Below are 27,222 nucleotides of genomic sequence, written 5' to 3' on the forward strand. Positions count from 1 at the left end.
ATGCGCAGGGCGGCCGGCGGGCCGGCGGGGGTGGGAGGAGCCGGGCAGGTTGTGCCCGCCGGGCCCTCCTCCCTCGCTCCCTCCCCGCCCGGCGGAGAGGGGTCGGGGGAGGGGGCAGCATGGCCTGTCCGTCCGGCCCCTTTTCCAGCGCTCATCTGCCCCGGGAGTGCGGCGCCGCTCCTCGCAGGGAGAAGAGGTCCGAATGGAGACAGACGGCAGCCAGCCCGGCCTCGCCTCCCCGGACTCCCCGCACGACCCCTGGTACCGCTGCGGTGGCCGCCCCCACCGCCTCCCCCCTAACCTTCTCCCTCCTCCCCCCAGGCCCCGGCCTTGGCCGCCCCCTCCCCCCGAACCTGGCCGCCCGGCCCGGGCAGCTGCGGCGGCGGCGGTGCCGCTGCCAACATGGCCGATCCGCGCCCTCCCCTCCCCGCCCGGCCCCGCCGCCGCCGCCACCCCCGCGGGGCGCCGCGACCCCCCGGCGCGGCCCCGCTCACGGCTCTCCCCTTCCTCCCGCAGCAAGATGTTCATCGGGGGACTGAGCTGGCAGACCACGCAAGGTGAGCGCCGCGGCGGACCCGCACCTGCCGCCGGGGCCGGGGGTGGCGGGGCCGGGGCCGGGCCGAGCCCGGTGGGGGCGGCGGGGCCGGGCCGGGACACCCACGGTGGGCGCTGTGCTTGCAGAGGGCTTGCGGGAGTACTTCAGCCAGTTCGGCGAGGTGAAGGAGTGCCTGGTGATGCGGGACCCGCTGACAAAGAGATCCAGGTGAGAGGCCGGGCCCGCGCCTCCCTTCGCCCCCGCCGCGGCCCGGCTGCCACTTTAACCAACTTTCTCTCTTCTCTCTGCATCCCCTCTCCTGCCCGGGCTGCGGGGCTCAGGGGCTTCGGGTTCGTCACGTTCATGGACCAGGCTGGCGTCGACAAGGTCCTGGCCCAATCCAGACATGAACTGGACTCCAAGACGGTGAGATGACTTCTCTCATCTCAGGGGTGCATTTGCTGGTGGAGCGGCTGTGCTCGGAGCAGCCCTTGATTGCGGTGTTTGATTTCCAGTTAGAGGTTATAAACTATCGGGTCCTCATACGGATCAATTGGTCGTTTTTCTGTCCCACTCACTGGCGAGTACTGGCTGCTGCCCGAACCGGGCTTGCTGTCGGCCCAGGGCCGATGTCCTGATGCAGGTCTGCGTATACTGCTGATAGTTTTCCTCCTGCCCTTCCAAGGAGGAACTGGGACACCTGAGCGCTTTTGGGGTTCACACTGGGAAATGGATGCGGCTGTGTTTGGGTGAACGGGAGCCGCCCCTTCCCCCATGTGCTGCTGAGCACAGCTCCCTCCCCAGGGGTGCTGTTCCTCAGCGCCCAGGCTCTGCTTCCCGTGGCCTTGGTGGCCTGTGGCCTCGGCAGAGACCCTTCATGCTGCTGCCCCAGGACTCTGCCGTGGTTTCCCCTGGTGAAGTTTTCGTAATGGTCACGAAGGTTCAGGACTTTATTGTTTCCGATGTGGCCAGCAGCCGCCCATGCAGGCTACCACTGGCCTCAGAGTGGCTGCAAGTCCAGCCCTTGCTCTGCAAGTGGGGGCTAATTGGGAGCCCCGGCTGGGCCAGCAGGAAGATTTTGGTGGCTCTGTGGGTTGGTGGTGTATCATGCCCGGTCCTGCCTTGTAAATCTGTGGCGCTCAGGAGATGTGCAGGCTGTTTTGGGGGTGGGGGTGCGGTGTCTGAGTGGGAGGTCCCTTCTCTTTAGTTTTAGTGACTTGTCTTCCCCTGAATTCCTTTTCCTTATTGCTGCCCTGGGGTGAAGGTGAGGGTAGGGATGGGGGAGCGGTGGGGGGCTGGCATGGTGAGGGGAGATGTTCTGGCTCTGGGCATGGGCTGCCGAGGAGTCCAAGTAAGCAACTTTATTTCTTGCAGCGCGTGGCTGGGGCGTCCAGCCTTTATCTTGGCAGAAGGGAGAGGGCGGGAGAGCGAGACCCCCTTCCTTAGGGTTTACGACGTGAGTTGCAGTGAGATTTATGTCTGTTCCTGTTTAACTGCCTGGATCGCTCCCTTTGATGTGCACAGGTCCTTCCTCCCCACGGGAGCTCCCGGTTAAACCTACCCCAGCCTTCCTGGCCGAGGCTGGGTCCCCAGGACTCACAGTCCTCCTCCTTTCAGGAGTGATGTAAAGTGAGTTTTACTCTGGGGGAGGGTTATGGGGAAGTCTTTTGAGGAGGGCCCAGGGCTTTCTTTTTTTCTCTTTCTTTCTTTTTTTTTCTCACTAGCCTGTGTAAACACGGTGTCTGCTGAGCCAGTCCCGTCATGAGTCTGTGGGCTGGCATAGACCTCTCTTGGAAAGGCAAGTGATGGATGTCCGTTGTAGCACTAATCCCAAAAGCGTTTTTGGGGTCAGGAGCGGGCTGGAGCCCGTGGGCTCCATTCTTCTCCCTGAACTGCAGCCCACCGTGCGGCCCCCGAGGCGGGGAGGGCCGGGCAGGGTGGCCGGGCGGGCGCTGCCAGGGAACAGAAGGGCCTCGTGGCGCAGGGCGCGTGGGGACCGGCCATTGAAATCCCCATCTGCATCTGCTCCACTCGCCCTGCCGCTGCCCCAGAGAGAATGGGGCAGTTTCGCCAGGGTCCTTCCTTTGTTAGGAACTTCCATCCTCTCCCCCTCTTCCTTTTTATTTTATATTTAGCGTGGTTTTCGGCCGGGTCAGATGTTTTGGGGTGTTTTGCCTGGTGAGAGGTTGGTCTTGTGGTACCGTGGGGAGCTTCCAAACACTGAGCTGAAAGGCTCTGCTGCAAGTTATGGGTTAAATGACACAAACTCATCTGAATCCTAATTTAGGGTTTCATGTACCTTTGCAGGAAAAGGCTGGTGTCCTGAAAGGACAGCCTTCTCTCCAGGCTTGGTGCCTTCTGGCAAGCAGCGTTTGATAGACAGTGTCTGCCCAACTTGTTGCTTCATTGTTTTCTGATTCTTCCTACCCTAATGAGGGCTGTTGGCCTGATTCTCTGGGGAAACCTTGTGCTTATCAGACTTCTCTTTGTTTGTAAGCTAGATAACAGGAGCCTACAGGGTTATTGGTGAAAATGCTTGGTGCGAGAATTGTTTTTGCAGGCTCAAGGTAAAAGATTTGTGTGACTTTGTAAAGCTGCAGCTGGCCGTTGCCTTGAGCTGCTCCTTTATGTGCTGGGGAAGAGCGGGCTTGGCAGTGCTGGGCCGTCCTGGTGTTCCTTTGTTGCTGAGTTTTTGCTGGGTTTATCTTTTGTGGTGCAGGGAGCAGGGCAGGCAACAGAATGAAGGGACTGGAGGTGTGCTGAACGAACAGACCCAGTCCTGAGGTCTTGCAGGTCCTTCTGTCTGCTCCCCCTGCTTTAGGGCACTGACACCAGCCGGGTTAACGCAGGAATTACGTGACCTGAGCTATTAAATGGTGCTGTAGGTGGCCTGAAGAGCGTTAAGGAGGAGCCTGGCTGGCTCGCTGGTACACCTGCAACATCAGTGGGATGCCTCCTCCCCAGAGTCTTGTGGGGTGAAGTGGAAGCAGTTTGAGCTCAAGTGACTTCCACTCACTGCAGCCTGGTCTCAGGGTTTTCGTTTTTTGGATACAATCTGAGCAGTTCTGAATGCTCTTACACTCTTAGCAGATTTCTGTCTAGGTTTGTAAAAAAGATCCATGATGTCAGTGGGTGACACTGAAACACAACTCCTTCAGGGCTATTTGTTTTAACACCAGAAAGGAGGGAACAAGGTACCAGAGCTCTTGCTTTAATTAGAAAGACTCCAGGCACCGAGGAGCAGTCCAGTTTGAGTAACTTGAGTCCGGCAGTGAACTTGCTCCCCTCTGCATGGTCCCAGGGCTGCCCCTGCAGTGGGCCACCCCGACCTCCCTCTACCTGCAACAATAGCTGGTTGTGCAGAAGAATTTGTGAAATGACTGCCTGCTCCCTCCAGCCAGGAGGACACGTTATCTCTGCCCAGTTGATCACACTCAGGGTAATGAGAAAATGAGGCTGAGCTTAGCATTGCTGAGTATGAAAGCATCTTATTGGCAGGAGCTGAATGACACTGGCTGAGAAGTAGAAGACAGTAGATTATTGTTTTTGCTTATTATCTGCCATCAACCTCCTGGTCTCCTGCCGTCCCCTGTCCTCAGAATTCGCTGTGGGTGTCTGCAGTAGCCAGGAAGCAGTGGTGGGGGTGTGTGAGGGGAGGGACGGAGGTTCAGATGCCCCAGGGAGGCAGCGGAGGGGAGGGTATGCTGATCTGTTGGAGCAGGGGGAGGGAGGTTTATTTTTGAGTTTATTTGTGCTCTTCACTTTTGCCTCTGTTTACTTACGTGCTGAGTTTATTTATGTTGTAGGCTGTGAGTCAGGATGGAGGTGGGGAAGGCAGGGAGAGAAGCTGGTGGAAGGGTGCAGGGAGGCCGAGCGCCTGGGTTGTGTGACAAGTGAAAGGATGTGGGACTTGAGGGCGGCCAGGCTGGAAAGCTGAACAAAGCAGCGAGAGGAGCTGGAGAAACACATTTTTTTTTTGGACTGATTGAGCTGCCGGGCAGATGGGACAATGCTCCAGGCTGCCCTCCCAGCTGCAGCTTGTCCAAGTGCAGGGATGAGCAAGACCTGCCTTTAACACAGGTCTTTGTAAGCTGATTTGTAGGTCTGGATCATCCCTGATGTGATGTAACTTTACAGGAGTTGCTGTAAAAATAGGCTATAAAGAAAGGTGGTGGCTGAGGAGAAGAGGCTTTGTGGGTATTTGGCTTGCAGCTGCATGAGTGTTGTCCCTGCTTTTGTGGTGCTGGTGGTGTGAGGCCAGCGCGGCCACACGCTCGTCGGTGCTGAGCCCAGCAAAAGGCACCTGCATGGCGGTGTGGGGCCGGCGGCTGCGGCCCCAGCGGGTGCGTGGAGGAGCTGCACAGGCACAATGGAGGGGAGGCAGCGCGGCATTGTGTGTGGCGCGGCTCGGGGACGGGGACAGCACGCTGCCCTGCTTCCACAGGCGGGGGGGCTCTGGCCTCCCTGGGTAATCGGTGCTGTCCTGTCTGCTCTTTTATGTCCTCACCCTGTGTTTTGTGGGATGAAATGTTGGGATTTTTGTGCTCTGCCTCTTTGCTGTTCTGTTAGTACCCAGGTGAGCTCTGTATGTGCAGGTGGAGTGAAGGGAGAGAGCAAAAAGGCAAAAGAAAGCACTTTTAATGTGAGGCCGGTGGTGCAGGGCACCCGGGGCAGGCTGAGCGGGAGGGTGCAGCCCAGGCTGTTAATCCCAGCATGTGATGGGCTCTTGGGTGCGCCTGGCCAGCGCTCAGCCAGAGACAGACCGCTGCATGCTGGGACTTGTAGTCTCCCTGGATTATACTTTACCACGAAGGAAAGATGTCTGCAGCCAGCTTCATTTTATGCACATCAGGTAGATTCTCTGGGGTTTTAGCAAGGTGCCACGTGGGTAGAGACAGCCGTGTGCTTGGAGGAAACCCTGCGCCTGTAAAAACACTGTAAAAGTGTGTTCACGTGTTCTTCCCATCATCTCTTTCAGATTGACCCGAAGGTAGCGTTCCCCCGCCGAGCACAGCCCAAGGTAAGCACTGCGGGCAGCCCTTGCCACCCCAAAGGGTGAAATTCTGGTGGTAGATCTTGTCCCTCTGTGCAGGGTTACCAGTGCATGCAGTGGAGTTGCTCCCTGGGGTTTGCTCAGGACTTACCTGGAGCAGGAGCTGCTGTGCTGCACCACCAGTTTGGTGTCCTGTGCAGTGGTGTGCTCCTGTCAGGCTTGAAGCATGGCACTGGGGGAACCAGGAGGCCCCTCTATTGTACTTTAGGATGCACTAGTTAGAGCTGATGAAATAAATGCTGCCCAGGATGGACTTAGGCCTTCTGAGGTTGCAGCCAGTGTCTGGAAGTTTCAGACCTTAAGAGATCCGGAACAGCTCCATGATGCGGTATGATACAGGAGGAAGGGGGTCATGTGTATGCACGTGTGCATGAATAGGTGTATGGCAGGGACAGGGAGGAGGATTTCATGTTGTGAAACGGCCTTGTGTGCTTCAGCACTGGAAAAGGCAGGAGTTTGGTGTTTGACCTGATCTACAGGAGGCTCTGGCATTGAAATGAGCAGTTGCAGAAACTTTTTCCAGGCGTGCAGCTAGAAACTTTTATCTGAGGAGCCAGCAGCAGGCTGAACACTGCCTCTAGGCTTTGGGTCTCCCTTTAACTTTGCTCTTGGATGGGAGTTTTAAAGTTTAGAGTCTCTATTCCAAGCGCTGTCACAAGAGAAAGAACTGGGGACAAACAGTGTTGAGAAGCTGAGAGGGAAGAGGAAAATGATGCTGGGTGGGAAGTAAGGGGGATCAGGCACTGAGAACAATTGGTGAGCAGGTATCCCAAGTAACTGGAGCCAGGAAGCACATGGTAGGAATTGGGTTAATTCCATTAAGCAGTTTGGTGACAGAAGGTGCTTTAGTGTTAGAACGGGCTGGTCTCCAAGCCAGGGAATTGCTGCGGATTAGCCCTATGCTCCTTGGGGTAATTAGGACCATGTGTTCCTCTGAGAGCAGGGGTGTAGCCAAGCAGCTAAGGGGAGGATGCAGCTGGAGAGCTGGTTCAAAGGATGTCGGTGTGCCTCAGCCGAGTAGCAGTGGCCCCTCTCTGGGTAGTTAATGTTCTTCCATGTTCCAGCTGCAAGACTGATAAGTGGCAGAGGAATCTTCTCTTTACCTTCTTGCAAAGGCACAAGAGATTTAACTGAGAGTTGACTAGCCTCCATTTAAGTGACTGGGGAGTGGGTGTGAAATGAAGCTTATTTTATTCAAGACTGGATGCTATGTGATTTGTGAGCTAGGAAGGGCAAAGCCTGGGGAAGCCTATCTCTGCTGCAGGCCTTCTGCCTGTCCTTGCACTATGAGGAGCAGAGCAGGAATCTCTGGGGGAGCCTGGAGGAGGCTGGTGAAGTGGCAGGGCTGGCATGTGGGCAGTCCTGCCCCTTGCATTTGCAGTGGTGTCAAGATGCCAAGGGAGCAGCAGCAGGTTAGCGAGGAGAGAGGCTGGAAACGTGCTGTCTAATGAGGAGGTGGCTGGGTGCTGGCAAGCACGATGGGGTGGTGTGAGGGTGAGAGCATGAGTTGGGCTCTGACTTGGGACAGATCTGCCAGCCGTATTTGGCCAGAGGGCTTCAAGAAGGTGAATGCTCAGCTGCAGTAACAGGGCAGGCACTTCCTGTCAGTGCAGGGGGGGTCAGTGGCCTTTTGAATCTCGTTCTTTGCTCGCTCTGGGTTTAGTCGGTGAATTCCTGTCCTTCCCTTTTCCAGATGGTGACCCGAACGAAGAAGATATTTGTGGGTGGTCTGTCCGTGAACACTACTGTGGAGGATGTGAAACAGTATTTCGAGCAGTTTGGGAAGGTAAGTCTCTTTGAGTGCTGTTGGATCAAAGCTGTTACATTCTGGGGCAGAAAGGAGTTTCCTGAACCTCTGCGGAGGCGGGATTAGGAGCTTGCGAGTCTTTTGCATGGGGTTAAGTAGACTGAAGGTCAGTTACAGACACTGGGTGCTGTCATATCTTTGTACGGTCTACAGCCAGTGACTCCTGCCCTGTGATGATTTGAAGCAAAGAGTTTGTGCTCGTTCCTGGAGTCAGTAGAACCTGGGCTAAGGGAAATGGTTTTCTAGTTTTTCCCTACCCAGAGGCCTCCTGTGGCCCCCAGATTTACACTTTGTTCAAACACTGGAGGCAGGTTTGTAGACACTCCTAACAGAGCAGCTGCAGCATCAGATCTGTGATTTTTTGGCCTGTTTCTAACTTGAAACCTTGTGATTGATGTTTCAGTTATCCTTTATTAAAAGTAAACCTTTTGGACCTGAAACTTGTGCTGAGTCTTGGGCAAGTGGTGATGTTAGTTTTGGATATTTGGAGAAAGCTTGACACTATGGCTGTCCCTTGTGTTGGTCTGGTTCTTCTGTGCCAGCTGGTGCCTTAGAGGAGGATGGGCTTCTGTGGATGGGAGTCACTTGTGCCATGATCCATGACAGCCAGGCGTGCAAACCGTGAGTCCGAACCGAATTGGAGGATAGAAGGGGTCTCAGTCTTGGCCTTTCAGCTGCATTAGGAGGTTGTAAGCATCCCCAAGGCCACTGTCAGTTTTAGACTGAAGGATCCCAAGATTTCTAATGGGATTAGGAGCTGAAGGGGATCATTGTACCCGAATGCTGTACGTGGTCACCTCTGTGACAGGAAATTGTGACTATTTCACTGTTGTTCAGTGGTGTTGTCCATAAGTTTGCTGTTTGGGTAAGGAAGTGTTGGATTCTGTAGCTGTTGGGACCTCCCTACCTGGCTAGCAGGGGCAGAACACGGTTTGCTGGGTGGTAGTCTGGCCAGGACGTAGCATCGTGGATGTGGAGGGAACTGCAGAGTGTAAGGGATGAAGGCTTTGGTATTAATTTGCTTCTGAAAGAAGATTGCAAAAAGGTGCTGTGATGTTAGGGCACACTAATTAGCTGGTGAAATGGAGTTTCGTAACTGGTTTTGCCATGTTGTTGAAACTTTGGGGCAGAAAGTTTGGAACAAGCAGTTGCTCGGTACCTTTGTTCAGCTTCTGAAGTCAAATCTGCATGCCGTGGTACATGATCATGAGTGCAAAGTGGGACTCCTTGGTTTTTCTGTTCAGTCCTAAGAGTAAGTGGCAATAGCAGATGTGGTCATATAGCCCCATGTTTTGTAATCATTGGCTTTGTGTGGTTTTGTTTTCTATAAGAAACAAGCAAACTCTGTTGTGTCCCCAGGAGCTTTTACATGGTGTCACTGAAGGTGTCACTACCAAAGGTGGTGGTGTCCGTGGGTCTCTGTAGTCTGCAGATTGTTAGTTTGACGTGCATGTACTCCTGTGCTGCTGGTGGATGTATTTGATAGGAAAACAAAGTGTCTTGGGCTTAATCTCCCTTTAACCTTCCTGTACATCTGCTAGTAGTACTCTGTTTACAAGTGGTTAGAGTTGCTCTAGTTTGAGAAATACTTTCCAGTTCTTTTGGGGTGTCATGCTGCTGTCTTCCTCTAGTTTAATGGTCATGTGCTGAAAGCTGTCCTGACGTCAGAAGACTGGCAAGAACTGGTTGTGTCAGATTGTTTTCTTGGGGCCTGGGCAGAAGGGAGAGTTCTGCATAGCTCAGTGCAATTCATTGCTGAAGAACCAGCATCCTGGACACATCCGGTGCTCATGGTCTGCATGAGGCTGATGCAGGTGGCTTCTTGGCTCTGGGGAGTTTCCAGGGCTGGGCAGATTGAATCTCTATGTTTGAGGCAGTTTCCTGACTCATCTGGACACTTCAGCTGAGGAGAGACTCCACGGAGCCCGTGTATCAACCACTGTTCCTGGCCTTTAACCAGCTTCCAGGCTAAGCCTCAAATAATTCACCAAAGGCCAGGAAAGCTGTTGCCTGAGACAGGCTTTCCAGTTGGTAGCTCTGTATGGATCATGAGCAGGATCAGGGGGAAAGTGTGTTTCAGAGGAAAGCCTCCATGGCCCATCAGCACTGGGGTTCTGAGCTCTGAATGCACCACTCTGGTTGGTAAGGCTGAGAATGATGGGCTCAGATGTGACTCCTGGAGAGCATGATTTTGATACACAGGCTCTTTTGGTGTATGTTCATGGTACTTGAGGGCCTCCTAGCTTTCAGAGGTTGCCTAGGATCCCTTCTTTAGAGGTGCTCTTGGCACCTAACTCTGTGGTCTTTGTCTTCATTTATCGCATCTTTAAGTGAGAGGTGGTGAAGCTTCAGTCACGTTATCCTGCCTGAGAAAATGTTTTCCGAGCTCTTTGGGCCAGTACTACTTCTGGAATTCTGAAACTGTGTGAAAAGGAATTGTTAAGGATGGACTTTTAAAGCATTTCCTTGGAGGACTTAGACTCTGAGGAAATGGCTTTGTCTATGTTCCCTCTTCTTCTGAGGTACCCTATAGTTTTCTAGGATGTGGCAGGAGGAGACATTCCCCTTTCCTCCTGCCTGTCCAGAGAGGCTTGGAAACACTTAGGATTTAGAGAGGAGAGAGCGGGCACCACTAAGTCATCCTATCTTGATTCCTCAACATCAAAGTACTGGGTTTCTGGGAATTATTTTCAGTCAGTCTTTGAGAATCCAGTGGCAAGCTGAGTTTGGATCGGGGCTTCAGGGAGAGATCATCCTCTGCTTCTAAGGACAAGGGAGTACAGACTGCTAAACGGGTTGTGCATGAAGGTTATCTTGTAGGTAGCCCTGGGGCCACAAGCCTAAGTGTGTGTTAGATTTGCCACCACTTAAGGCCTTTAAATTAGGATAGATGCTTTTTGAAAACTACATTTTAGTCCAGATAGGAAGCATGCCCATGCTGTAGGAATTAGCAGAGGAAGTGCTATGCCTGCAGTACAGATGAGGTCAAATTAGATTATCATAATGTTCTCTTCAGTCCAAATCCGTGAACTGCAGTTCCCAAGTCTACCAAGGTAGCTGGTGTCAGTGCATCTTGGCTCAGAAGCAACGTGCCTCGTGTGTCCGTTAGCAGGAAGAAAAAATGGGAGTTTGGTTGGGCTGAGATGAAATAGTTTCCTGTGTCATAAACCAGAATTCCCAAGTCTCATTTTTCCCTTTTGGCATTTCCACTTACTCTCCTAGTTTTGTTTTGGTTTTGTTTTCTTTCCATGCTGTGTCCAAAACCTGCCTCTCAGCTTAGTAACATGGAAGTTGCAAAAGAAAAATGAAAATGTGTGAGGAGGAAACCCGGGAGTATGGCTTTAGGGGTAAGGGAGGAGAGGGAGAGGCTGGCACTCCAGTTCTGCATATTGAAGTACTTGGTTTTAACAGGCACAAAAGGTGAAGCAGTGTGAGTTTCTCTGCCTCAAAGAAGGATCACGTCTTTTTTCTTTCTGCTTACAACTGTGATTGACAAACATGGGCTGTTTTCCTAAGGAAGAAAACTGGGAGTGTTTGGGGGGTTTTTTGGTTTGTTTTTTTAGTGCAGTGATTGAGGGAAGTGCTCTCGAGCTGGCTGTGATTTGTCAGGTGCAGCTGCTAGGGCTTTGAACAGAGTGGGATCTCTAGGAAACACTTCTGGCTCCAAATCCCAGATTTCTCTGAGATGCAAGCTAAGGCCATGGGCATGCTTTCTAAAGGAGATGATTTTTTTAACTGTAGGACAAGTCCTGGAAAGACTTGCATTTGCAGTATGTGTAGCCAAGTGTCTTGGCTTAAGTTGGATGGTGCTGGAGATCTTGAGACTGCACAAGGAAGTATTTCAACAGCCTGCCTAGATTCAGGCTACCACCCTCGCTGAAACCTGAAACAGAAAGAGAGGAGGAGGAGGATGCCTTGTGCCTACCACCTCAGGCACAGCTAGTCCTCTGTCTAGTTCAACACGTATGAGAGTGTCTGAGAGGAGCGCGGGTCCCAGCTTCCCCATTTTCTACTTCAATCTGTGGGAACAAGTTCTCTATTGAGGGAAAGGGTTTGTCTATACAATTGTTTTGGACCATTGGGTTTCTGATCTTGTAAGCAAGGTTATTTGTTTTAAATCATAACTGAAAAAATTGAGATCATCTTTCTTTTTCAGCTGGGTCTGATGAAGTTTTGTGATAAAGTAAAATGTGAGATAGGAGGCTCAGAACAAATAAGGGCTTTTTGTTATGGACTTTATTAAAGATGTCAAATCTTTGCCCCAGGATGTTGTTGCTGAAATTTGTGTAGGCTCCAAAAGCATTGGACAAATCCATGGAAGGAGTTTTAAATATACAGACACCCCTTTGAGTTCAGGAAGTCCCCAAGTCACAAATGGCTTGGGAGATGATGGACTTCTCTGGGGCGTACTGACTTATCTTGACTTATTTTTGTCTTCTTCCAAAGGTGTCTGTTGTTGGTACCTTGGAGTGTGTTGGGCAAGGTCGACCTCTGCTCTCACTTGGTGCAGCCAGTCTTTAGTTTGTCATTAGGAGAGAAGTTGATCCTGTTGGAAAGCAGAAATGCAGAAGTACTGGAAGAAATGGGGTCTGGACCCAGTTTGGGTGTTTGAACTCATGGTTTTGTGGGACGCTTTGGCATTTCATGAAGCAGCAGTGCAAGAAATATATTCACAGTGACGTCTTTGCATGACTCACTCATCAGTTGTGGCTCCAAGGGTGCTTGAGAAGTGCTTTAAAACAGCCTGCATGCCTCCCTGGGCCTGCAGGTGATGTGGATGAGTCGGTCAGGAAAGCTCAGCCTGAGGCAAGATCGTGCCCGCGGAGAGATCTGCTCTCTAAAAATATCCTAGAAGCAAACAAGAAAAAAGATCTGCCGAGGTCTGAGGACGATTCTGACCTTTAGGCTGCCATCTAATACTCAGTCCAGATTCTGGACCGCTTGCCTGAGATGGGTTCTGAGATCTCACTTGAGCAACAACTCTAGTACTGTCCCAAACAGGGGGAAACCACCGTATCGGAGGCACTGGGTTTGATGAGGGTTTGTGTGTCTGTCACAAATGCATATTCATGTGCACCTGCCACGAAAATGATGTGGCTGACTTGGGTATATGAAATAAGTTTCCCTTGCCGACTAATTGCAGAACCTTCAGAAACTGATGGGGGATTTCTTTAAAGGAAGACTTATTCCTGTGCTTACAGCGGGCACAGTTTCCCCCACTTTGGATCAGGAGAATGTTAATTAATTAATCCTTAATCTGCTGCTCTCTGGAATTTTCTAACTGCTTGTCAGCCTGCTGTGGCTTCCAAACTGGATTTTGGATTTTCTTCCACAGATCAGAGGGCAATTTATGCAAATTCTCACGCGTAACACGGTTGCAATGAACAGATGGGGAAGGGAGGAGAAGGGGAATCTGATCACCTCTCTTGCGGCAGTAGGCAGTTTGGCTTGTGGTAACAATGCCCCTGGAACAAAGGGTTCTCTGTGCTCCGCATCTGGTAGGCAGATAGCCAAAAATGCTGTAGCAGTAATGGTCATTCAGGTCTTCAGTGGTTCATTTGATATTTGCCAGGTGCCCACAGCACGGCGCAAGAGCAGGCAGGGACACCTGGACAGGCTATCCTGCTCACCTGTGGCACGGAGCGGGCTCTGTCCCTTGGATGAGTCCCATTCCCAGATTTCTGGGATCAGGCCTGCAGAGCAGGGTAAGGAGGATCCTCCTGGGGCTGTGCAGCACACCTGGGCTCTGGGTCAGTGCGTATGCCCCAGAATCAGCCTGTCCTGTTTGAGCAGTTGGGAGAACCTCGCAGTGCCCTCTTCTTGACTGGATCGCTTCTAGATCATTTGCTTTGTATTTCCCATGTTGAAGCTGTTTCAGCAGTTGTTATCCTTCCGCCCGATTTTTCTACAAGTGTGTTGCCATGGTCCTTTGCAGGCCCAGCCATCTTTAGCTGCTGTTCAGGTGGAAGATGCCTATCTCTGCACAGCCTTTGCTTGAATATTTACAGCATTCTTCAAGATCTGCCCATGTGGAAGTGCATCCAACAGACATCATCAGACTTGGGTTGGAAATATCATTATTATTTACTTTAAATCTACATGAGGCTTTCATTGGCTTCCTCTTTTGCAGACAGCTGTGACAGTCCCAGGAATATTTAAAGGTATTAGAGCAAGACTAAAGCCGTTTTAACAAATCAGGCCTTTTGGCCAAGGCCGGGTGGATCGAGCTGTGCTCTGTTTTCGTGTGAAATGCCTCATGTTTCAGCTAGGCTGAGGGCTGCTTTGGTAGAGTCTCTCTGAAACATGACTGTCACGTTTTGTTCCTGTCACCACCACACTGCTCTCATCAAAAGCAGGTGCTGGTTTGAGAAGGGCCCATCTCCTCCTCTCAGGAAGGTGCTGCTTGCTGCCCGCCTGCAGGAGGTCTCAGCAGTGGCAAATCCATGTGGGATTAGGAGAGCTTCATCCCCAAGGACAAGCCCTTCCTCACTTTCTGAATGCATTGCCTCTGCTGAGCCAAAGCCTTTATCTTTATTCCACTCCCGTTTGGTTTCCCAAAGCTAGGGAGAGCCACTGGAGACAGAGCTGAGAGGAGGTGGTGCTGGGCAGCTTGGGTGTAAGGCGCAGAGGTGCGGTGTCTGTCCCTGAGCAGCCAAATACCTGCCACAGGAGAGGTCTGCTGTTCCTTGGGAAGGTTACACCTAGAGAGCAAGTCACTGCTTTTGGGACCCCGTCTGTCTGCCTTGGTGGTTTTAACCCTCATGGCTAAATGTGGGGAGAGACTTCAGCCCTTAAAATGGACAAACCTTGAACTTCTAACTTCAGATGTTGGATAGTTAAGGCTTGGACAGCAAGTTAAATCTCTCCCTGAGAGAGAGCCTTGACCGCTAAGCTAAACAGTTTGCTAGGAAAGTGATCTGCTGCTTTAACTCTGTTTGAAGAATTGAAACAAATATTTATTTAAGGGGGAGGAGGGAGAATGGGAAAAAAGACAATTTACCCGGCAAAAAATCCTTTGTTAAGGTGCAGTCGTGACCACAGGTTATTTCCAAATCCCATTACAAATGAACTTAAGTGGTGTTTCTAGAACTCTTCAGTGCTGTTTTCCTCACTTCTGCATCCAGTTCTCTGATAGCTGACCTGTCTTATCTCTGCCTCCGATATCCCCGCTCCCACATATTCCTGTTCCCATCCTTCACAACACCACACCCCTGCCCTGTGCCCGCTCAGTCCCTCACGACCTGCCTCAGCCCAGGCCTCCTGCCTCCCTCAGAGGCGGGAGCCAAGATGGCGGCACCGCTGTCCCGCATGAAGAGGGGGACAAAGTCGGTGCGGGAGGGGTCTGGCTGTGAGACCTTGCTCCTTGCGGGAGAGTCGCTGGTGTGTGATGGTGGTTGGTGTGTGGCGGTGGCTTGCCTGTGCCGGGCTGCGGGAGGGCACCCCGAGGCGCGCAGGGGCTCGGTCCCCGCCGCTGCCCTCCCGCAGCCCGGCGCAGGCTGCGGTGCGTGTGAGGGCGCCGCCGCTGGCGGGGCGGGCGCAGCGGGGCGGCTTTGTGCGCGGCGCTAATCCGGGCCGCAGCTGCTATTGGCGGGCGCGTTGCCGTGGTGACGGCCCCGCCGGCGGCCGCCTTTGTTGGGGCCCGGCGCGGCCCAGCCGGGAAGGGCCCGGCGCGGCGGTGGCGGCGGGGGGGTGTCGGTTCGCTGGCACAATAGGAGCCCGCCGGGGACTGCCACTCAGGCCTGGTTGTGGCTGTGGGGTCGGTGCAGGCCCGACTTGCCCCCAGCCTGGGGCCGCCGGGGTTTGGGCTTTGATGGGAGCCGGCCATAGTAGCTCCATCCCCTCAGCCATGGGGCCATGGTACCTCCATCCCCTTGGCCATGGTACCTCCATCACCTTGGTGTTCAATGCTTCATGCAAGGATCTGGTAGTGCTGGGCCTTCAGGAAGCTCTGCAGCAGCTGGTCTGATCTCTTCACGTAGCAAGTTCTAGGGGTGATCTGGGGCACCCCCTTGGGCAGGGTGCTAGAAATGGCTTGCTCCCTGTGGATGCAGGTGAGGCCTTTCTCCTGGCTCTGCAGTGTCCTGCTGGCCTTTGTAGGCTCCAGCACTACCTTTCCTGGTTGCAGGTCCCCAGTTTGCCTCACAGCACTGGCTCTGTGTTGTCTGATACCACCCAACTTGCCCCACCTGTTGCCTTGGAAGGAGATGAGAAGATGCTCGTGTAGGTTTTGTTGGCAATAAACCCCCTGAGTTATAGCCATATGCAGAGTTGAGGCTCTAGAGTTGAGTGGAGCGAGACTATTTCATATATTATGTGTGTATACACTTACATATCTGTCTATCATTCATTCAGTTCATGCCAGGAACCGGCTTTCAAATAGAATATGTGTGTTACTGTAAATATGATTTTGCAAGATGAGTGCAGTTTAGGGTGCTGACACCTGATCTTGACGCACCAGCAGAAACTTAGAAGGAGGTTCAGATGGAAGAAGGTTGCAGCTCTTCTCTTGGTGTGTGGAGCGCAGTTTGGGATGAAGGAGTGCCCAGGCATTGTCTCTGGGATGCTGTTGGGAGGTGGGTTTGTGTGGGGATGTGTGCTGGCTCTGCCACTTGCAGTTGCTCCCACTTTGCAGGCTCTGCAAAGAAGAGGTTGTTGCTGGGGCTGGTTGGACAGAGTAAGTCAGCAGCTGGGCTGTGCTCATCCCCGCTGGGTTTTTCTTCCTTGTGCCCATCTCCCATCATGATAGGATGGGAGGTTTGCGGGCTCGGTTACCTGAGCTGAAGTCGTTGGGAGTGCCACCGCTGCAGAGCGATGTTGATACAGCTTTCTCCCAGTGTTTACTGGGGAGGAGGATAGTTATGTGCCCAGCCTTTTTGTGATCTGGATGGAGGAATGGATCTGGTTTATAAATGAACAAAATTAGACAGTGAAACTTGAAATATTTTTAAGCCACATCAGGTTTCCTTTGGATCTGTGTGCAGTATTACAGCCCCAATGGCTCCAGCTGAATGCCTGACATGTTTCTCAGGTGCCTGTTGACTTGGCTGAGGGAGGCTGAGCTGGGACTGGAAGAGCAAGAGATGATCAGGAGCCAGGTTGTCTGTTATCACCTGAGGTGGATGTGTTGGACAAGCCCAAGGGCATCAGAGATGATCTCTGTCTGCTCATGATGGCATTGGAAATGCTAGCAAGGGCTCCTCCCATCCTCGTGGCACTGAGGTGGCACCGGATGTCCCACCTTGTCCGGGGGGGCTGAGGCCAGGAGCCCTCTCCTGTCCCTGATGGGGCTGCGGGCTCTCCACCAGCAAAGCCAGTGGCTGCCTGCTCCAGGGTATGAGCAGCGCTCTGCCCTCCCTGGTGGGCTGCTCTGGGGAAGGCAGCGATGCAGATGCTTCCAGGGAACGAGGAATGGGAGTAATCCATCCTCCTGCGGAGCTGCCTGCTCAGGGGGCGGTTGTCTTGCGTGGAGGAGGAGGATGAGGAGGGCCGGGGCAGCTGCTGGCTGGAGACTGCTGCCTCCTCCCCTGAGCACTTGCACGTCCAGTTTCATAATCGGATTAAGGCAGTGGTATTAGAGAGGAGGGATGGGTCAGTGGGACAGGTTTACACTGGGGCTTACACGAGGGGATTGAAGTGTCTATTTTAACCCTGCCCGGCCTGACCCGCGGAGCGGTGCAGATGCTGCTCTGCGAGGCGGCACCCGGCGGGAGGGTATGGGGGAAAGTGGCACCAGGCGGTGCTGCGCTCGGTGATGTGCTCGGTGATGATGTGCGCGCCGGGGAGGAGAGCAGCCCCAGGCCGGCGGGGGGATGGGAGCCGGCCGCCCCTCCCCCCGGGAAGGCAGCCCTGCTCAGGCCTTGCAGTAAATTTGCTCTAATTACAGCCTCCAGCAGTGGGAAACCTCACTTAGAGGAAAGGCTCCTCTGGGGTGGGGGCAGGGGCGCTTCCCAGCTTTCCCAGGCAGGCTCTGTTGTCTGAGGCCTCCGCTTCCCCTGTCGCTGGGAGGCCCCTTATTCCTCTCCCCTCTCCAGCTTTGCTTCTCTCCCCCCTCTTTAATTCTCCTCTCCTTTGAGGCCGGGATTTGGGAACAATGCCTTCCCTGCTCCTTGCCCCCCGGCTGGAGCCGCAGGCAGGCGGGTCCTTGCTGCCAGGGGCTGGGCTGAGGAGGCTCAGCTCAGCAGCACCTGCCCTGGGCTGGTGGGGAACCATGCTGATGGTGGCCTGGGAAGTGCCTGGTTGTGGTACCTGATGTGTGTGCACATCCTTTTGCCTTCTTGGAGATAGGAGGTTTTATCTTAATCCCCTCAAGTCTGGGGAGGCCCGGGAAGGTCTGTGCAAACGTGTCAAAGGATGCTCGTGGCAATACAATAATCTGATCAGAACCCTTCTCTTTGCAGGTGGATGACGCGATGCTGATGTTTGACAAGACAACTAACAGACACCGAGGTGAGAGCGGTCTTCTGGCTGTAGGAGAGGGAACTGGGAGGGTTTGCCTCCTGCCTTGCCTAGGGAGGGGTTTGTATCCCAGCAGCAGAGGATGCGGGGCGCAGCTGCTCTTTATCTTGCCTCCAGTCGCCCCATTCTTTTGCATCTGCATCCTTTAGCAGTGTCCCTGCAGCACAGAGAGCTTTTGTCCAGTGCGTTTCCTGTGCTGTAAACTTGCCGAGTTGCAGATATGTGAGAGGAGACGGCCCCCTCCCCTGCCCGCTTACCTCCATGGCTGCAGCCCGCAGTGTGTGTCTTACCTTGTCCCGAGTAATCTGAGCTCGGGGAAAGCTGACACGAGAGCCTGAAGAGTGCCTGCTCCTCGCCTCTTCCTCGGCCCGCAGCCCGCTTGTGCTCCCAGGTCACCTTTTCTTACCCGAGTCTTGCTGGAGGAGTCTGGTTACAGGATGGGAGCAAAGCTGTAGTATTTGCCTTGGTCAAACCCAGCCCACCCATGGGCATCCTGACCTCCCGCTTTCCTGCTGAATCTTCGCACCAAGCACCCTGAGGCATGGCAGAGCTCCACAGAAGCCTTGTACCAGCTCTGAGATCTACTGCCAACAACGTAACCTGCAAACTTAGCTTGAGCATCCTCAAAATCAGGGCCAGCAACAGCCCTGTGCTGGGCCACTCTCATTCATGTCTGTGTGGTGTTTGAAGCACTTCCAAGCACCTTTGCTCCTGGATCAGCAAGGGAACGCTCCTTTCTGCTCTTGCTACATTGTGTGCCCTTCAGGTTTTTGCTTTTTTTCCAAAGACATTAAATCTAATCTGATTGCCTGTCCTCTGACATGTCTGCAGCTTCATCTGAAAAGGGAAGATGTGTTAACCCCTGTTTCTCCATGGGTGCCTCCCAGCCACTAGTCCAGTTAAAGAGCTGTTGTGCATTCTGGAAGGAGCAGAAAGAGCTCACTGTGTTGGCAGTGAGGGGCTCTGCCTAGGATGCAACAGCCTGGTGGGGGTCTGATGGGGTTCAGGACTGGTTTGGATTCAGGGTTTTGCTCTTGAATTCCTGATCTCCTCTGCTCATGGATGGTGTGAAACTACCTGGGCACAGGCAGATAGAGAAGTTTATGGAGAGTATAGAGAAAAAGTGGGGCTCTGGGCAGCGGATCCTTGCCTTTTTAAAAGTTATTTTAAGCACCGTGGAATTGGCCAAACCCTGAAAGCGGGAAGCTCTGCTTAATCCCAGCTTGCTCATAAGGCAAGCTTAAAGACATCCTCCCACCTGCCTCAGTTTTCCGGAAGCCCTGCAGTCAGCTGAGAGCAGTTTAGTCTGCGCACCCGAGCTGGGCTTTGCCAGAAATGTCAGTAGAGGGGCTGGGGAGAGAAAGGAGATGTGAGCACGGGCCAGCAGCCAGGAACACGCTGTCCTGCCTTACCCCAGATACTACCCTCACTTTGGTGAAACTGCAGATCGCTTTGCTTGCGTCTGACTTGCTCTGTACAACTGAATCGCTGAGATTTGCCTGCTTACACAAGGCTTTATGGCCAGTGCCTGGCGAGGAAATGTGCAGGGTGTTGCTGCTGGTGGGGTGTGTTCAGCAGGGATGGTGATGTCCTGGCAAGCAGCTGTTCATTTCCCTGCCGACTCTTTGTGTGAGTGTCTGCTGGGATCCTGCCCAGCATTGCCAGCCATGTGGTTTGCCTTCAACAAGCAAAGTTAACCAACCAAACCCAAAAGCTTGGTTTTGAGAGCAGTTGGGTTCAGAGAAGGTCAGAAGTACAATATAAGGAGGAAAGGGGAATCTGCAAGGGATTGGTCCTGTTGTTCTTGTGCATAAAAGCAAGATGAGGAGAGGGAGAGATGAGTGGCAGCTGTTTTAGAAAGAGCTGATTGTACCATCCTTTTCTTCTCCTGCCAGTAAGAGGATGTGGGTAGTGGGTGCAAACTGTGCAGAGCTCTGACCTGATCAAGGACTTTTGCCTTTTCTTCAGGGTTTGGGTTCGTCACATTTGAAAGCGAAGACATTGTGGAAAAAGTGTGTGAAATCCACTTCCATGAGATCAACAACAAAATGGTGAGTGTCTGGGGCAGAACCCGGGGAAGAAAGGACAGAGGTATGGGATGGAGCGGGCAGTGGTACTGGCAGAAGGGAATGAGGCAGTCTGGTCCCAATACACTTTCTCTGCAGTGGGGAATTGAGTCTTTTCCCCGGTATCACAGCAGGCAGTCTGGGAAACAGACTCAGAGTGTGGAGGTGAACCAGCACAATAGTGATGTTTTAAGGAGAAGAGCTCACTGTAATCAGCTGTTGTGGAGGTTTTGAAGTTACATGAAACTCCTGGTGAGCTGTGATGGAGCGGGTGTTACATTTATTTCGTGCAGGGCCCAGCAGAGCATCAAGGGCAGCAATACGGGGTGAAAATCAGCGTTTGAGGTCCCCATTGTCTGTGGTGGCTGCCGAGGGAGCAGGAGAGGCCCGGAGCTGCCTGTGCTCCAAGCCCTGTGCTCATGGCCCAGCCTGATCTTTGCTTTCTTGTGGCAGGTGGAGTGTAAAAAAGCTCAGCCGAAGGAGGTGATGTCCCCAACAGGCTCGGCGCGAGGGCGATCCCGAGTCATGCCTTACGGGATGGATGCCTTCATGCTCGGGATCGGCATGCTGGGTAAGCCCAAGGACACATCTCCTCCCAGCTCCCGGTCGTGCCAGGCAGCAGCTTAGAGGGTTTATTCCGAGGGCGGCCAAGGGCAGCTCTCCCTGGAGCAAGGCCGGGGACGCTGAAGGGGGTGCCGGGACCTGTTTGCGATCGCAACTTGCCCTCTGGTGGCACCTGAGTAAACTGCAAACTTGTCCCTGGTGCCCTGCGACAGCCGGAGCTGGCCCGGGGCTGAGCGCGGCTGCGTTGCAGGTGGGCTGTGATTCTTCAGTGCCTCCCGTGGCACAGGATCCATAGCTGAACCGAGCGGGGGGTGATCTGTGCCCAGGCACTTCCTCCCCCACTTCTACAGGCTTTCTGATACGTTAGTTGATTCAAGAGCCTCTGAGTTTCCACTTGGACCAGCAGCACATATAAATGTCCTCACTGCTGTTTTAAGACTGTAAAAATACCCTTAAGGTTCTAGTTAAGCTTTGTTTCACTTTGTTCCCTCCCTCTCAGGGACAGCAAGTGTCTGGTATTGCAGGGAAAACCATATGCTTACCATGGGACTGTTGTAAGAAGTTGGTGACAAGCAGGCTGGGGTTCATGGCTGTCACTGATTCTAAGGCAAACGTGTTCAGATATAAGATCTTTTCTTAAAGTCCTTTTTAGCCGCCATTTCCAGCTCTACAAACCCTCATGCCTGGACCTGAAGGTCAAGGATGATTCTTTCAGCGTGGTGCTGTTCCTGGCTCCTCTCCCCATGTTCTGGCCAGGCTTGAGCTGACCCAAAAGCACAGTGTTTCCTCAGGATCATGACTGGTGTTGCTGGGCAGGGTGTACTCAGCCTGACTCCTTGCTAAGCCTGCCGAGCAGCAGTTAGTCACTGAACAAAACCCCAAAAAGGGCATTTTTCCCCCAATGTTTTCTCTTGACTTATTGAAGGAAAATAAATCTCCAGCCTGTGTGTTTGGTGCCTTTTCTGTATTTTAAAGCAGCAAGGCTCAAGCTGAGTCACTGGGAAATCCATATACTCATGTCTGAGGAGATGTCAGATCAAATATGCATCTCTAAGTCAATGCCCTGGTTCTCCCAGGCTTGCTCTGTATAGGTGGTCAGCTTCCTGGGGAACAGCAGGGATTGTCCTGCTGCCCGGCGCCAGGCAGGAGCGTTCTGCCTGCATTTGCCAGCACTTCTACTGCAAAGTGACTCAGAGCTATTCAGTTCTTCAAATGCCCCACCTCTCCGATCTCCTGAATCCAGCTGATGCATCAGAAAGCCTTAGCCTGCAGAGCTGTGAGTTCCTGAGAAGGAAAACCTCCATGTCCTTACATGTTTGGAGTGAGGCAAAAATGGAATGGGCCTGCTTAAACTCTTTTGCAGGCTCGCAGGCTTTGTGCATCTGCCCAGCAGTTTCCTGGCCTTTCTGCTATTAGCCCTGCTTGTGCTTTCTAACACTAATGGTCACACTGCTTGTGAGCAGCCAGGCACTGAGGACATGATCCCTGCAAGCTTGCAGTAACAGAGCCCTTTTCTCTTCTCCCAGGTTATCCAGGCTTCCAAGCTGCCACCTATGCGAGTCGGAGTTACACTGGCATTGCACCTGGCTACACTTACCAGTTCCCTGGTGAGTGCTGTTCCTGCTCTGGTTTTTGGTCTGCCTTCAGGTGATGGGAGTCCCTGGAATGATCTGTGACCCAAGCTCTGCCCCCTTCACCCTTTCCCCTGTTTGGTCTTTCGTTAAATTGGAGACGGATGTGGAAGGGGGAGGGGAGAAGCCCTGGAATAGGTGGGAGCAGCCTGTCCTTCATTAGGATTATCCTCACACTCCAGCGGCAGGAAAAGCCCAAGGCTGCTCTGACACCCCTTATGTTAGCCCCCTCCGTAGGGCTGCTGCTGTGACACAGAAGGGCCCCTGCAGCTCTGCCTGTCTCGCTGCCTTTGCGTGTCTCTGTCTCTCTCTACCAGAGTTGTCACTCCTCTCAAAGTAGCACAGAATTTTAAACCATGGTTTTCTATGGACCCAGGCACCCAAAACAGCCTGCAGTGCTGCAGTTGGGTTATGAACAGTGCCTGGACAACTCCCAGTTTCCAGAAAGCATCTGCTGGGGTAGGGGGCTGCAGATCCCCCACAAACTGGGTGGTTCCGAGCTCCAAACACTGCCATGTGCTCAGAACATGGATTTTGCGATCAATGGCTGGAACCTGCTGTGCTGCAGCTGCTCTGGGGCCTCTTCTCCCTCCCATTCTCTGTGAGACAGGGGAATGAGGCAGAGCACACTCAGAGAAGAGGCTGTCTTGCTGTTTTCTAGAGAAGTGGCAACTCTGAGCATCCCTTCCTTCCTCCGTCCCTCAGTGTGGTGGTCTATCTATGAAGTCTTGATGTTAGGGGCTGGGAATGGGAAGTTTCCTTTTTGCCTGAGGCAAGCCCAGGCTGACTGTGGCTGAAAGTTGCTGTTGCCTCCTAGCTGTCCGGAAGGTCTCCATGAATCCAGTTTATGGGTCTCAGCTGTAGTGGCTTCAAGTGCCTCATTGTAAATCCATACCCAGATGAGGGTGGGACATACTGAGCACCCACTGGCATTGCAGCCAGGGGTCGGACTGGGTGGGTCACAGAGCAATGTTACGGGGCAGACCTGAGGCTGCGCAGTGGAGCTTGCACTCACCTTGCCTTAGTGAGATTTATTCTAAGGATAAATGGATCCTTTCAGTCTCCAGGGCAGGGGTCCAGCACCTTTCAGCACAGTTGTAAATCAGTTTAAAGAAGACCCTGGCCTGGTGACAGGCTGCTCCCCCAGCAGACCCTGGCTGTTGTCTCTCTGTGGGGTCTCCCTTGGGGCATTGCTCAGTTCCTAAGCTGTGTTGCATTTCATTTTTAGAGTTCCGTGTAGAGCGGACCCCTCTCCCGAGTGCCCCCGTCCTCCCTGAGCTCACAGGTCAGTCCCACTTGTTTCCTACACTCACAACCTGGAAGGGGAGAAGGGGACTTTGGGCTGTTCCAGTGGTGTCGCTGTTCCGCAGCCTGGTGCAGTTAAACTGGAAACGTTCCTTGTTTCCTCTGCCATCCATACGGGCTCCATTCAAAGCTGGGGCTGGGAAGATGGAGAGGCAATCAGAGCCATGTGTATTGCCTCTGAGAAGGGCAATGCAGGTCATACCAAATGAAGGCCTGTAATCCTTAGATTGCATTTCCTGCTGCTTGCCTTGTTTTTAGCTCCTTGCCCCAGGCTGGGTGTAAACCAGATACAGAAAACTGCAGAGAGCAGAGGGACTTCTCAGAGGTCTACAAATGACCTTAACCTGAGCTGCTGCGAGGACAAGATTTGGAGTGCTGGGAGGAGGGAGAGGGTGTGGGGGCACTCCTGGTTGCTCTAATCCCATTTCCCTGTGCAGACGGGACTGCAGGCAATGCTTTCCATTCTCTGGGTGGTGCAGCTCCCCAGCTACTCCCACGAGTTTCCCAAGCAGAAGCAAGCGTGGTACACAAGTCCTGCAGTGCTTATAGGGAACTGTGGAATGAAATGGGGGCAGACAACCATTCCTCAGAGACTAGTCCTGCCTCAGTGTCTTTGCAGTGCAGCTACCCTCTGGATCCTGGGTTGTGTGCAGTGTGTTCTCCCTAGGTGATGCTTGTTCTGTCTGCTCTCCCTTCCATGGCCATGTTTTCCCCAGCTCTGTCCTGTTCATGGTTGCTGTTGTAGAAAAGCAGCTTCGTGTAGCCCTCTGCTCCCCATGTGCCATCTCATCTCCATGGTGTTCCTCCTCCCAGCGCTTCCTTGCCCCCACTTGTTTCAGGGTTTGAATCTCTCTGCAGTGGGGGTGTGGAAAAGCTTCCTGGGAAGCTCTCCTGGAGTTAGTGGTACAAACAGGCTTGAAAGGGAGTTTCTATGGCACAGAATCATCTTGATCCTCAGAGAGTCTGTTCCTGAGGATGCTGAGATTGGGAGCCGCCAATGAAGAAATGTCCCTGACAGAGGTAGGGGGAGACTAAATCCTAGCTCACTCTTCATAAAACCCTTTCGTTATACTATGTATGCAGCTGCTTACGCACCTGACCCCCACCTCTGAGCCTTTTGGTTGCCAAGCGAAGGAGATGTGGGTCCAGTTGTTTATTTACACGTGTTTTTCAAGCAAAACCCCTAAAATCTGTGAGGAACGTTGGTCACTTGGCACAAGCCCTTTTCCCTCCGGGGCCCACCCCTGCCTGCACTGTGACTTTTCCTAGCAGAGGTGAATTGCCCAGGGCCTGGCTGTCACCAGTGGCTGGGGTGCACCAGGGCTCTGTACAACAAGAAGTTATTAATGCTGCTGTCCTGGCTGGTTGCCACGTTAGCTTACAGTCCTGAGTGTCTGCTGAAGGACCAGCTGGGGATCGTGGCATTCTTCCCTTCCCACTACGCTTACCTACTGTTAAACAGCCCCTGTGCCGCCTCTCAGCCAGGCACAGAGCTGTGGTTCCCATGTATAGGCTGGAGTTGGTCCCATGAAGGGCAGGGCCCCCTTTGCTCCTACAAAAGCCCAGCTAGCTGTGCAGTGCTCGAGGGCCCTTGTGCCTTCAAGTGGGTGTGTGCGCATCAATGGGCTGCTCTTCATGGTCTTGGCAAGTGGAACTGGGATGAGGGGCTGGCACAAGCAGAGATGATTTCTCCAACACACAGGGAACTCACAGGCAGGTGCTTTGTCATTGCAAAGCAAACCTGGTGTCTCAGTAGATAGACTGCAAAGGCAAGAAGGGGTTTTACTTGGAAAAAGGAACTGCAGTCTTTTTAGGAAGATCTGGCCACGTTAATTTAGCTGTGTATCAGAGACTTGGAGCAATGATGGGGCAAGAGGGTGGCTGTCAGCAGCCTTTCCTCCATGGAACAGCATCTTTGGGGGTGATATGAAGCAGCAACATGCTCACGTTGGCCCAGGGCCTGTAATGAGCAGCTAACCCAGATATAAGCCTCCTATGACGTTGGCTTGAAACAGGCTGGTGCCTGCTACTAAATATTCCCTCCTAAGCTAGTCTGAGTTTCAGCCTTAACACAATTGATTTGTTCTGACCTCTTTTTATGGTGCTCTAAACAGCAGCACAGTGAATTTCACATTCAAGCATGAAATGCTGACCCAGTCATTTTAAGGGCAAAGAGAAACATACTGGCTAGATGCCTCCTGCCCTGAGGGCTGGATGCCTGCGGCAGTAGAGTTGGGAATTGGAACTGCTACATATAAATTAAGACTTACTGTTTCAATTAAGCCATTTCTAGTTCCTGCTCCCTAGGTATATGTTTTCTTTTCTTCTGCAATGAACAGCAAGGGTTTGAACAGTTCCGGACCAAAACTCAGAGGATGGAGTGTCGTGAGCAGAGAAATCGGGAGAAAGAGGCTATTAAACTGTTATTCAAGAATACTATCAAGGGATGGAGAGGAGGGGCTGAGCCTCGGGACACTGAGCTGTCAGCTGCTGTCCCTCAGCTGCTGCCTTTCTCCACCTTTACAGCCAAAATCTGGATCTGTAGCTTCAGATTAACTGCATCTTGCAAGCTGAGTAGTAACAGGATACATCTGAATTTGCCCACTTTTGGTTCAGCTCTCCCACATCGTGCCCTCATCTGCACCAGGGTGTGAGCTTAGCAGAGCAGAGCCAGTGCGTTCCCCAGGCCATTCACTGTGCAAAAGGGTACCAATAAATGCAAGCTATGCACTTCCCTATTGTCATCCTTTGGTGTCTGTGTGATGCACTAAGCTGATATGTCTGTGTGGGCCTGGTATTTTGCAGCAGGAGATGAGGGCTCCTGTTGAGGAGCGTTCCCCACAGCCACAGTGCCCCTGAAGTGCCTGTTTCTTCTTTTCCAGCAATCCCCCTCACTGCGTATGGACCGATGGCAGCAGCAGCGGCTGCGGCGGCCGTGGTGCGAGGGACAGGTAACTGCCACCTTCCCCCCCAGCGCAGTGCCCGGTCACAGTGTCCGGTCACGGAGGTTTGCAATGGGCTGCGGGAGGGGGGTGGGAACGGGCTTGCACTTTTGGGATCTTCACTCTGTAGTTCTGCTGCCTCCTGTAGGCTCCACCCCCAGTCGCACCGGTGGATTTCTGGGCACCACCAGCCCCGGGCCGATGGCAGAGCTTTATGGAGCCGCCAACCAGGACTCAGGGGTCAGCAGTTACATCAGTGCTGCCAGTCCAGCCCCGAGCACCGGCTTTGGCCACAGCCTAGGGGTGAGTGTTCTCTGCCAGGATCTGGGGAGGAAGATGGAAAGTGGCATGGCCAGGGAAGGGGCTGCATCTCCACGTGGTGATGGAGGTGGGCAGCTCTCAGCCCACAGCCTGCTTTCTGGTTAAGAAACGCCACCTGCCACAGCATTTGCTATACCGCTGGTGAGCCAGAGCACAGGTGGACAGTGCAGAATGCAGCAGTTCACTTGCAGCTCATATCCCTGGTCTCAGCTGGCTTTCCCTGACCATTCAAGGTCTTCATTTCCAGACCTTTCCCTGATCTGGCCCAGACTTCCTAAGAGCTCATCTTGGCCCTGATGCAGTGTCCTGCAGGGTGATGTGCTCTTTAGATGCGGCACCTCCAACTGAAACCAGCCTTCCCAGCATAACTGAATATGTAGTGGTCGTAATTCTTCGCCTTTTAAGAGTGGGGTTTTAACTCTTTTCATAGGGTCCCTTGATTGCAACAGCTTTTACCAATGGGTATCACTGAAGCTGGGGACCAAGGAGGCAGGAGGTAAGAGCTTCGAATAGGAACGGGTAATGAGAGTTCTGAGCAGGCCC

At 53.1% G+C, this 27,222-nt stretch overlaps 1 protein-coding gene across 5 annotated transcripts; it reads left to right on the forward strand.

Annotated features, from left to right (window-relative positions):
• Positions 1–27,151, forward strand: MSI1 (musashi RNA binding protein 1; the record flags this gene model as incomplete). Of its 5 annotated transcripts, none has more annotated exons than XM_080628844.1 (14): positions 203–261; positions 517–557; positions 682–763; positions 877–961; positions 5,514–5,555; positions 7,282–7,374; positions 17,793–17,841; positions 19,819–19,901; positions 20,370–20,487; positions 22,007–22,087; positions 23,340–23,396; positions 26,299–26,394; positions 26,489–26,661; positions 27,110–27,151. In XM_080628844.1, 14 exons carry the CDS (start codon positions 203–205, stop codon positions 27,149–27,151), a joined length of 1,101 nt encoding a protein of 366 aa, XP_080484970.1. The 5 variants fall into 5 exon arrangements, with proteins under 5 accessions (XP_080484969.1, XP_080484970.1, XP_080484971.1 ...); XM_080628845.1 differs by having other exon boundaries at positions 26,299–26,367; positions 26,507–26,661; XM_080628843.1 differs by having other exon boundaries at positions 1–261; positions 682–961; positions 26,299–26,367; positions 26,507–26,661.
• Between the last annotated feature and the right edge of the window lie 71 nt (positions 27,152–27,222).

The sequence above is a fragment of the Psittacula echo genome, assembly GCF_963264785.1.
Source record: "Psittacula echo genome assembly, chromosome: 13".
NCBI lineage: Eukaryota > Metazoa > Chordata > Aves > Psittaciformes > Psittacidae > Psittacula > Psittacula echo.